The sequence below is a fragment of the Tachypleus tridentatus genome, chromosome 1, assembly GCF_004210375.1.
Source record: "Tachypleus tridentatus isolate NWPU-2018 chromosome 1, ASM421037v1, whole genome shotgun sequence".
NCBI lineage: Eukaryota > Metazoa > Arthropoda > Merostomata > Xiphosura > Limulidae > Tachypleus > Tachypleus tridentatus.
In genome coordinates, this window is record NC_134825.1 from 97,331,791 (window position 1) to 97,344,622 (window position 12,832).

General features: G+C 31.0%; 1 protein-coding gene across 1 annotated transcript in view; it reads left to right on the forward strand.

Moving 5' to 3' along the window:
• Ranbp21 (exportin-5-like protein Ranbp21) overlaps positions 1-12,832 on the forward strand; it is a 130,092-nt gene that overhangs the window by 51,801 nt on the left and 65,459 nt on the right. Inside the window, exons 17-18 of the mRNA XM_076468574.1 lie at positions 2,135-2,190; positions 3,681-3,779. Of these exons, the coding sequence (XP_076324689.1) occupies positions 2,135-2,190; positions 3,681-3,779 (155 nt within the window). The remainder of the gene's footprint in view (positions 1-2,134; positions 2,191-3,680; positions 3,780-12,832) is intronic.

Consider the following 12,832-nt stretch of genomic DNA (forward strand, 5'->3'; position numbering starts at 1 on the left):
AGTATCTCTATATGTTAAGAAAATAATTCTAGCTCTTTAGCATTATTTCATAATAATAATAGATATAGGTCAGCAACACAACTTGAATAATTAGCCTCTACTTGTATACTTATTATTTGTATATAAAGTACTTATCAAATTGGTATGATTACAATATATGCTAAACTAAGTATCTTCTTAATATTATTAACAGTAAAAGTTTTATCTTCTGCATTTATAGTTATATCAGTAAATTGATTTATTAACAAATATATTGCCAGTAACAGGACTTCTTTCTAGGAATCAATCATATAACTTTTTTGTAAAATGTATTCTGTAATAGAAATTATAAGAAAAGTTACTGGTTTGAACTTGTATTTCATGAAAAGAACATAAGTGAAACAATTTCATTTTCTTCAGACTACTTAAATTATTTTTTCATATATGATCTTCAATTTCTCTAAAGCATGGTATAACAGTAACTATTTGTTTTCATCTAAGTTCTTGGGATGATGCATCATGTTGCTATTCATTAGTACCATACTGTGTATTAGCTTATTGTTTGGAGAGGTCGCTGAAAAGTGTATGACAAAAGAGCAATTTGAAATTTGGTACGTCTTATCACTTTCCAACAAAAGTGTTTTATCAATTGTGTGAATTGTACATGTCCTAGTCAGGGATGTCACTATAAACTGAAAGTGGTAAACAGGTGTATACAGATGTTTACAAAATAACATATTGGGCAGGTATGTAATGTTCCATTTCATCATTTGACTGTCCTGTTATTTAAGAATCTAATCAAAACACCTTAGGTGTGAAAAAGAGATTCAGCCAAAAAAGGTAAATCTTAACTTTATTTCACAATTAGACAAGACTGACAGTTTCAATTTCATTTCTTTAAGTTGCATGCTTAATCCTTTTTTTTTTGGCTACAGCTTTTTCCCATTTTTTTTTTATGCCGAAGATGTTTTTGATTATATATATCATGATTTTTTGTCAATACACACCAAGAAATGACATCAAATAAGGTGTTACTCGATAGTAACCAAAATTATCTTTGAAATTGTAGCGTATTATTTGGAACAGATCTCTAAAGAACCAACCAGAGTATGAAATGTATGGGGGTGGTCTTTTTCTCTATAAAAAAAATTTAATACCTTCATTTAGTAATGTCATGGTTTTTAGATTAATGGTCTTATGCCACCACTCTAATGTAATTAATACAATTGTATCAAGCATCATTATTGATGCTTATTGTTTAAGCTAATATCATGTGACACTAAATGCTCTTTAATTAGGATAATTTCATGAAATTTAGTAAATTTGTGTTAAAAAGATGGTAGTTTATAATCAATAATAACTGTCCATCTGTATGATAGTTTTGAGAACTTAAGCAGGAAATTTAGTAAATTTGTGTTAAAAAGATGGTAGTTTATAATCAATAATAACTGTCCATCTGTATGATAGTTTTGAGAACTTAAGCAGGAACTGCTAATCTAGTTTACATGGCCTAACTAATACTTGTATAACTGCATGTTCTTTCACCTTAGAGTGAAATTGTAATAAAAAATATTAAGCCAATAGCTTATGTGACTTTTTTTGCATAAGTGGATGTAAATATTTTGTTAAATTTTAGTGTGTTTTTTTTATTGAATAACTTTACATGTAGCTTATGTTTATACCAAATAAGACTCCTAATGGTAAGATGTAAAAATCTATTAGTGCACCAAATTCAAAAATAAACCTATTGTAGTTAAATATGTTTTTGTATCAAATAAATTTTCTATATTTTCATAGCAAAGAAACCTTGAAGTGTGGTATATGAAATAATGGTCCTGTGGTGCACATCCCTTGAAAATGTGTGATAGTTTGGATTACCACAGTCCAAGCTACAGAAAATGGAAAATCATTAAACTGTTTCCTGTTAACAACTGTCAGTGTGTCCTGTAGGTTGTTTTAGCTACACAACTCACTGCCATGTCTCTATGCATAATTCCAAGACAATACCTAAGTCAGTTGTGGTTCAACAAACATTATTGCTGATTGGCTGGATTGTTTTTGGGTTTTTGAAGTATGAAGCAAACAGTTGAAAAACAGGAATCACACATGTGGACAATTGTCATAACCAACTATTTATTGGACCTGTAATTAACAGTGTTGATGATAAAAGCTAATATTTTGGGATTTCATACAAATGTCAAAAGTGATGATGTAAGTACTGAGATTTGAAACACATTTGATGAAAGTGTGTGTTGAGCTGGGAGGTGATAAATTTTATATAATTCAACCAGCATTTATCATAATGCATATGAAGTTGCCATTTATTTTTTTTACAGGTTGGATAGTTGATCAATATCCACATAATAAAGATACAATTAGAAGCATTTTTTTTAATAAGGTCAATTAAAAAAACAATCTTTTATCATACCAGTTCAAAGCTTCATCTCATTATGAAGGAAATGGTTTCAAACACTTTTTTTTACCCTTGGTTGGAATACATCCATTGACTTAGAAAGTGGTTTTGATTCAAATTTTGTGAAGAGACAGCAAAAGTCTTCAAATTTGTGGCTGAAGTAAATGATGAATTTAGACAATGAATCTAAACAATTTTGTCTCTTACAACAGTTGTGTAATGTTATATATTGTTATATATATCAGTCCTCATTTTATGTTTCACTCATTCAAATAAAAAATGGAGAAGAGATCATGTTTTTTTTGTATGGCATGCTACAGTTATTGAAAACTTGAAATTTAATAAAGGTTCAAAGCATATTCTCTTTAGTCATCACAATTTTTAAGGTTAAAACTGTGAAATATAATTGAGCAAGTTGTGTGCTGTAGTTACTGGCATTTGGTGATTTCTGTTTGTGTTTTAATCAGTAAAAGAGTATTTTTATTAATTTGTTTAAGCTAGTGCAGAGTGCACAGTTGGATTCAAAAGTGTTTGCTCTCCTAACATGCAGTAGGCCTGGCATGGCCAGATGGTTAAGGTATTCAACTCGTAATTTGAGGGTTGTGGGTTCAAAGCCCCATCACACCAAACATGCTCATTTTTTCAGCTGTGGGGGCATTATATGTGATGGTCAATTCCATTATTCATTGATAAAAGAGTAGCCCAAGTAATGTCAGTGGGTGGTGATGGTTAGCTGCTTTCCCTATAGTGTTACACTTCTAAATTAGGGACAGCTAGCACAGGTAACCCATGTGTAGCTTTGCACGAAATTTAAAACAAACAAACATGCAGTAAGGTAGATTCTCTAAAGACCTTGCAAGTTTGCAGTCTTTTTTTTGCCTGTTTGTGGAAAGTGTTGAAAAATAAGAACATTTATCTACATCTTTTAAATTTGTGGGTTTTGATGCAGGCTTTTATAAAAAGTTATAAAGCAACATTTTGATTGAAATAGTATTCATCTTTATAAAACTCAAAATACTATTTCAAATTTTATGTATCAGTTCCATTATACTGACACAGAAGATGTGGATATAGTGTGTAAAATTCAATGTTCTTCCTTTTGATATAATTTTTTCTCAGTTTTTTGTAGCTTACTTAAATTCCTATATATATAACTACTTATATTTACCTCACATTAAGCAATTTTGTTTGGTTTTATGTTCAAAGTAATACAAACCATAATATTAAATATTACCAAGATCTTTTGTACTTTAACAGCCTGTTTTTCTTTTCTTCTATGATATTTTAGGATCCTCTTATCCTTTCATCAGTGCTATCTTGTATCTCAGCATTGTTTGTTTTCCTGACATTAACACCTGATGATATATTACCCGCTGTGCTTGATAAGGTAGGGCTTTCAGAAATATATTTCAATATTCATGCATCACACCAAATATTCAAAGTTAAAATCTGTTAAACCCTTTTTCTTTTTTACATATACAATGTACTCCTGATTTAATATGTAAAAGTTTGATAGTAGTTTGATAGGTATGTAGAATTTGCTTTTTCTTGTTGCATTTTTAACAGTTATTTTCTATGTTTGTTGTTGAACAATTAGTTTCTTCCCATTTTTTCCCAAACATTTCTTCTAATTTGAAGTAGGTTAAGAGTTTTGAGATTAAAATTGTTGGAAAAAAAGGATGATTTACTCCTGGAATTACATAAGGTATGAAGTCTGTGTTTTTCATCCTATGGAACTTTATTTGTTGCACATTGAACAACAGAGATGGTTCCATATATGTACTAATAGTAAAATAACCTGTATGTGATGACTAGTTAGAGCAAATTAATCATTATATTTGATAATTTGCAATAAACAGTTATATCAGTTTATCTTGTAAACTAGTTGATTAATAAAATGAAAATATTCAGCTAATTGAAATCATTGTTTTTCATTATTACAACATTTAATTAACTGAAGCTACAATTTAATCATTTGTCACAAAAGTAATTGATTACTTGAAATTAAGGTTTCTTATTATTCACTATTTTCAATTAATCTTACTATTCCAATTAATCAAAATATTACAATTATGTTTGTTAGTTGTTAAGCACAAGACTATGTAATTTTGAACTAATTTCAAGAATTAATAATTTTTCATGTTGTATAAGCTAGTGCAGTTTGGAGGGGCCTTACCTACTTTGCCAATATTTTTCAGAAGTTAATTGTATTATTTAATGTTCAATAAGTCGTCTCCTAGTACAGCAGAGATGCCAATCATTACGATTTGAGCATAATCATTATGAATTTGGTGTATGCATTATGATTATACGCTCATACAGACAAATATTATGACTTGTTGCAACTCCCAAATTATTACATATTATATAGGCCTATACAATAAAGTGATAAACTGTACCCCCAGGGCTTGAAAGGGGTGAAAAGAAAATTTATAGTGAGATACAAATAAATTTTGATAATAAATAAAAGACATAGTCCAAATGGCTACTTGTGATAATCATGTTTGTGCTTGAAATAATAAAAAATATTTATATCTCCAACGTCTACCAATAGTTTGAGTACGGTGCTTCTCCATACTGGGTATGAGGGGGAATCCATAGTTATGTCATCAGTGCTTGTTAGCCAATCAGTGCTCACATAAATGGGTATTTCTCGTTTTCTAAGCGGCATAGAAACACCAATGCGATCATTTACAAGATGGAAAAAAGAGGCCTCGTTCACCAGATTGTCTTGTGTCTGGCAAATCTAAAAGGACTAAAACTGTGAATCAAAAATTTAGGTAGGAGTATAGTGCAAAATATTCGGTCGTTGCATCAAAAGTCATTGACACTCATACATTTTGTACAGTTTGTCACATCAATTTTTCTGTGGCGCATGGCAGGATAAACGATTGTTCCAGACCAGACATACAAAATTGGCATCTCACCAACAAAAGGCTGAGGCGAAAACAAAAACGATGCAGATAATGACATTTATGAATAAGAGTTCAGAATATGAAACCATAAATGCAGAAGTGATGTTCACACAATCCGGCATTGCTCATAATTTACCCCTAGCTGTAGCCGATCATGCAGGACATCTATTCAGAAAATTGTTCCCAGACTTTGATATAGCAAAAAAAATATGGCTGTGCTAGAACCAAAACGACAGCCATTGTACAAATGTTGGATTGTGAAGATGACGAAATGATTTCTAGCACACTTATTAACAATGTTTACAGTTTAGCCACAGATGGATCCACATACATGGATGACTTAAATCTGTATCCAGTGGTTGTACGATATTTTGACCCTTTGCTTGGAAAAATTGTTTGTTCTCTTTTGACAATGGTGGAATGGAAAGAAGCTTCAACGGAAGAGAATATTTTCAAGCTTTTGGACCACAAACTGACAAAGAAGAAAATTCCATGGGAAAGCTGTCTTAGTTTTTCTTCAGACAATGCCTCAGTTATGTCTGGTATAGGTAAAGGTGTGATGGGACACATCTCAAGACGACAGCCTAGCATTTACTTCATGGGCTGTGCCTGTCACCTCATGAATATTGCTGCTCAGCAAGCTTCTAGAGAACTGCCCTGCCCAGTTTCTGATATATTGATAGATATCTACTACTTTCTGGACAAAAGTGCTAGCAGAAAACAACATTTCAAAGAGTTTCAAGGATTGTATGACAAGAAACAAGAAAAATTCTACAACTTGTTAACACAAGATGGCTATCACTTGGGGTGTGCCTCAACAGAATATTGGACATGTGGAAGCCATTGAAGAAGTATTTTCACTGTGAAAAGGAAAAACTGGATTCAAAAGGATCTAAATATGCAGCTCAGTCAGGCAGCAAGACTTTAACAATCAGGATATCCTCTCAGCCACACAGGGACACAGTCAAGACATCTTCTCAGCCACACAGGGACACAAGACAACAGTCTCCAAAAGCAGACAAAGAAACATTTGATATAATTCAATATATGTTTAGGCAGTCTGACCTTGAACTAAAGAAGAGACAATCAATGAAAAAAGAGAAGGAAACGAAAGCTAACAAGGAAGTAACCAAGAAAAGTTATGCACAGAGCAAGTTAGATAAGTTAACAGTTCTCTTGGATAACAAAATGAACTTGTTATTTTTTCTTTTTCTTCAGTCTGCAATTCCTCTATTTGAGCAAGCCAATTTGATATTGCAAATAGAAGAACCTTGCATACACATTATGCATAGAACTCTCATTACACAAGTTAAGAATATACTTGTCAGATACATTAAGCAAGAATATCTTTAAGGCAGCATTGCTGAACTTGACTACAACAATGATCCTTACACAAATCTGATTAGGCAGTTTCTATTGGAAATGCTGCCAAGGAATACATTGTTAAATATGAAAAGGACTTGGACCTGATCAACTTTTACACCAGTGTCAAGAAATATTATATTGCAGCTACAAATTACATGATGAAACATTTCCCTCCAAATGATGAACTTCTGATTCACACAGAGGTTTATGATACAAAACTGAAAGTCAGCAAAGATTCCTCTTCTCTACACTTCTTCACAGACAGGTATCCTGTTCTTGTCAATACACATGAGCACGACACTATTGACAAGTTGGAAGGGCAATATTTGAACTATCAAACTGATACTTTCTCAGAAACTGTCTTTCAGTTGAATGTTGACAAGTTTTGGGTTCAGCTGTCTACAGTTAAGGATGGAAATGGCAACCAGAAGTATGACATTCTGTGTACGGTTATGCTTGGAATTCTTACAATCTTCCATTCTAATGCTGACAGTGAAATGATATTTAGTTTAGTGACTAAAAACAAAAGCAAGTTCAGACCAAACTTGAGCACTTCAGTTTTGAGCAGTATTATAACACACAAGATGTGTATTCAGTCAAATGGACAATGTTGTTATAACTTCCCACCATCCAGAGGCATTCTCATGAAAGCAAAGGCTGCAACAGCTGCAAAACTATTACAATAAGTGTCATAAACATGATATAAATTAGTCCTTACACAAAGGCTTTTTTTGCTTACTGTTTGTGCATGTTCAGTGTTGTTTTACCAGTATGTTTGTTACTCTGAACTAAAGACATAATTTCAAAAGAATTTTTTAAAATTTATTTATTAAATACACAAAACACAGTATTAAATGAGCAATCTATAGCAGTAATAAATAATAATAGTTATAATATTAATATAATAATAAACAGCTTAGAGACATTGATCAGGCCTAGTAGCTGCAAATGATAAAGGGCTCTGTCTACAATCATTACGCTCAGTCATTTGAAATAGTTGGCATCTCTGGTACAGTTGTAAATCTATGGGGTTACAATGCTAAAATCATGGGTTTGATTGCTCTCTCTGAACTCAGCAGATAGCCCAATGTGGCTTTGTTATAAGAAAACAGACATAATGTTCAATAAAGAGATGCAGATTTATGTGCATCCAACATTTTTCCAAAAACCAAAAGTCAAATATTCTTACTCTTCATTAGCGTATCAAAAAGAAACATTTGATTTAGTGTTTTTATTTTATTGGACAATTAATTACAATAAGATTTTTTAGTTTTTTCTAAAATCACACTGCTGTAGTTACAGCAATCCAGGTAATGTCTCAACTAGTAAATGATTATTTGTAAGCATCAATTATATTTTACCATGGTAGGTTTCCATGCATTGGCTTTTCCAAACACTTGACATTGTTTTTAGATTTTATACAGAATTGATTTGTCATGCATTATAATTTTGAAAGAAGTGAGAATTTAGAACTGGGAATTTGGTAAAAGTAGATAAAACTAAGACATTCATTTAGCTCATCAAGGTGGATAGTTCCCTGGTCAAAAATTACCTTATTTTCTTCTTATTTTTATATATGTTTGTAAGGGGCCTTCTTATTGTATATTACTTTCTATTCTTTCTGATATTTTTAAACATCATTATACACAATTATTTGTTACATTGTCAAGTGGCTTTCGATTAAAATGTTTTCATGTATGGATTTACTGTTCAGTTAATGATACCTGAATTCTAAAGACAGGTTTTTCCTCTTGCTTTTCTTTTTTTACTACTTGATAAAATGTTTTGTAACAAATGTTAGGGCCAATTTAATATTTTATTTCTGACTAAATTTCAGTAATTTTAACTTCTTAATATTTTATAATTGATATTTTATCATTTTCTAACATTTATATAAGGTAATTTATATTATTTCAGCCCAGATGCAGAAATAGTTTTGCTTATAAAGAAAACAATCCACTCTTGTAAAAAAATTGTTTTTGTCCATCCCTAATAAAATCTTTGATTTTGCTTAAAACTATTGCCCTTTGAAAATACATTATCCACTTCTTGATTGTTTCTATAAGTTTGTGTGAATTAATTTTATTTAAATGTGACATAATCATGTCCATTGTATATTTATAAAGAGCTTTCTTCATTACATCATTCAAACTTCCTCCCAACTTTTTATTTTCTAAAATTTTAGTACCTTATCATCAGAAGTAAACTTATCTGATTTAATAATGGTTTTATTTTATTTAGTGAATGCCAAAAATGCTTGGTTACAATCATTACAACTGAATAAAACTATATTATATTTATTAAAAAGCAAATACACCATAATTTTAAATAAAGAACCAAATGCCAATAAGATACCTCTATTGAGCCTTAGTCTTCTCTCATGTGATTTCTTTATTTTATGATGTAGTCTGTATATTTATATGTTTAGGTCAATCACTAGTACTTGATGATCAGCAGATTATTTCCAAACATTATGCATTTGTTACTGTGTTAACATTGTGATAAACTTTTTTTGTTACACATTCAAGTCATCTTTAAACTGTGCACATTTACCTTTTCTTAAGTATATGATGTCTTCTCACAGAAGACAGTTTCTGTAGCTTTCAAACATATGTAATTAAACACATAAATACTGTAACAATTCACAAGTGAATGGTACTGAAAGTAACATTTATAGAAACTGTAAAATAATAACTTTTAAACTCGTACTTATTCTTGTATTATGTGACAAGTCTCATTCTTTCTTATTAGTAAATTATCACATATAAAGAAAGGTAATCTGATAACTGACAGACTTTATTTTTATCTAAGGAAGACTGACTCATTCATACCACAACTCTACTGCATTTCCACATCACACAAAAAGGACTGCTCCATATGATTTTTGTTATCTTCTTGTGACTTGTTTAATTATAACTTTGGGAAACATATAGTCTTGACCCTTGCATCTAACCACCAAAGCCATGAAGCCTTGATGACAAGCTTTGATGTTGTGTCAATTTTACTGAACTTTCCATCAAGAAAATTTGTAATATTGCACTTAGCCTTTACTACAATGACCCAATTCCTTTAATTCATATCCCCAGTATTCTTTTCTTTTAGAACTTACAACAACAAACACTCCTCAGACTGAGGGTTTTAGCAAGGGAAATCCTATTTAATATCTTCTTGCCAATATATTTATGACCCAGATAGAAATACAAACCATACAATCAACATTATCCTCTCATTCCTGTACAGGTACATTGATAATAGTTTTGCTGGTTTTATTTCTACTGAATGCATTCAGAATTTCTTTGAACACACAAATTCTATTCACTCTAATATTATATTCACCAAACAGTCCACTTTCATTATTGGATCTGACACAGTTAAAAACTAAAATTTGTCAAAACATCTCTTGGTTAGACCTGTGTATCCCCTGGAATCCCCCCCTCCATTAATCCAAACAAATACTTGATATACTAGAACACCTTATAAACACAGCTTCAAGACTTTGCTCATGTGACTACACAAATGAAGAAATCAAATTTATTAAGCATTCCTTCATTCACACCAACAATCTTTCCATAGACTGTTGTCAAAAAATTTTCATGCAACAACTAGAATAAAAACTGCAAACTCTACTAAAAAGAAATATTGACACTTGTATATAAAAATACAACAATAAAACTCCATTACATTGCAGTTTATAATTTATCCCTAGAATTATTTCAAAAATAATCAACAGTTAGAAAAAATTGCCATCAAACAAAATTTTTGTTTACTTAATTCATTCCAAAACCTGACCGTAAACAAAAATCATTACTAAATAATAATTACTTAGGATCATATAATCCCGATGTCATTTATAAAATAATGTGCATTAACTATCCAGAATCCTACATAGGAGAAACTGGAAGAAAATTGGAAACCAGATTCAAACAATATTTTGTTGTATTTCAATATTTGTAGTGCTGCTGGAGGGGATTTACACATTTTAATAACAGTTAACAAAAAAATTACCTTTACACTCCAGATAAATATAAATGAATATATTTTTAAGTAAACCAACATTTTACCTTTGTGACGTCTTTTGATTAACATACATAACACATAATGAAAATTCTTCCCATGTTTACCACCATTGTAACAAAAAAAACCAAAAAAAAACAGTATGTCAATACAAAACAATGTAATTTCAAATAAAGAACCAAACATCAATAAATGCACAATTATGTAAGCTGCCTGAATCTATCAAAATAGCTTTATTCTACTCTAACACTTCAGATTACCAAGATATCTTTACTAAACTGTTAAACAATCTGTGGTCATATGATCTATGTTTGATACTGAGTGTACATGTGTTGCTTTAAACAAATTGTACTTGATGATGTTCAAATGTTGTGCATTTATACTAATTTTCTCCATCACCTATCCAAGCAGTCTTCAAACTTTTTGACAAGTGTTCTGTTTAGTATCAAAGGTGACTACCATGACTTGAATTTTTTTAAATGTTTATTCTATTTAACCAATGTACAAGAATACATTATATAAGTGAATACTTAATTATTTCTAATTGCAATAGTGGAGTTTGAAATAAAATCATTATTTTTATTATTGGCATTATTAAAACATATTTTCATTACTTGATTATCAGTTTGATTCATAGAAGATCATTTTGGAATTATCATATGCTTTAAAAATAAATGCAATGGAGGCTTTGTTGTGGAATTTAGTAAACATTAGCAATTAATTTATAAAGTAAGAAATGCCCAGATTGCCATTTAGAGTAGTTATGGCAAAACCAAAACATTTAAATAAAAAATGTTTTTCATGAAAAGCACAAATGGCAACTTTCAGTCTGATATAAAATCAAGGATATTCTTTGTTTGATAATTTAGGCAGAGTACTCATATTCAGTTGACTGTGAAATGGGTGGTAACTGCTTATTAAAGAAACCTTTGTGTAAATATATTGGTGAGTATACAATTTATTTATGCAGCTCAAGTGTAGAGGAAAATGTTTTGTGCAAATTACTGCAAGTTTTATGTATTAGGTTGTTCAAAAAGTAATGGCAGATTTTAAATTTTAATTTTAATAAGAAATAAAAAATCCAAATTTGTTAATTAAAATAGGAACCTAGTGAATCTACACACTTTTGCCACTGAGAAACAAAATTATTTATGTCATGACAAAAGAACTTCAAAGTCCTAGAACTAAAAACTTCTTCAAAGGCATTCTATGCTGCTGCTCTGTTGTTGAACCTTTTCTTCTGTAAAACGTTGTCCAAATGCATTAAAAAGTGGTAGGTTTGTAGCACTGTTTGAGCAACATGTGACCGAGCATTATTGTGAAGCAAGATTGGGTCTCTTTGATTGTCTAATGTTGGTATTTTTTCACACAACTTTCTATGCATTACTTCCAATACTTGACAGTAAATCCCCACAGTGATATTTTGGCCCTGATTGAGCAAGTTGTAATGGATAATACTGGCTGCAGACCAACACACAGTGACCATAATCTTCTGTTGGTGCAACTTTGACTTTGGGAAGTGTTTTGGAGCCTCATCATGGTTGAGCCATTGTGCAGATTGCTTTCTGTTCTTGTAAATGATCCACATTTTGTTGCATGTGACAATCAAGAAATGTGTGATTTTTTTGTGCAAAATCAGCATAGAGTTCAAAATGGTGATTTTTTTCTGATTTTCACTGAGTTCACGTGGGACACACTTGTCAAGCTTTTTCACTTTTCCAGTTTGCTTGAGATGAATATATATGTAAAAACGGCTGGTTTGGGTTGAGAAAATTTTTATGAAGAGGAGCGAACAACGTTTCAACCTTCTTTGGTCATCATCAGGTTCACAAAGAAAGAAAGAGGTAACTGACCGATAGCTGACCACATGTTTCAAGGCAGTTGTGTAATTGAGTGTAGGAATGTAGAGGGTGTGCTTAAATGTTTGATTATATTTATTAATATAAGTATAAAGGTGTTCCAGTTAATACCAAATTTATTCAAAAACCAGGCACAAAACTAAGGTCTATACCATGTGAAAACCACTGACAAACACAACCCCAACATTATTTATAAAATACAATGTGATAACTGCCACGACTTCTATGTAGGAAAAACAAGTAGAAAAATGGAAACCAAGATTCAAAGAACACAAAGTCACCTTCAC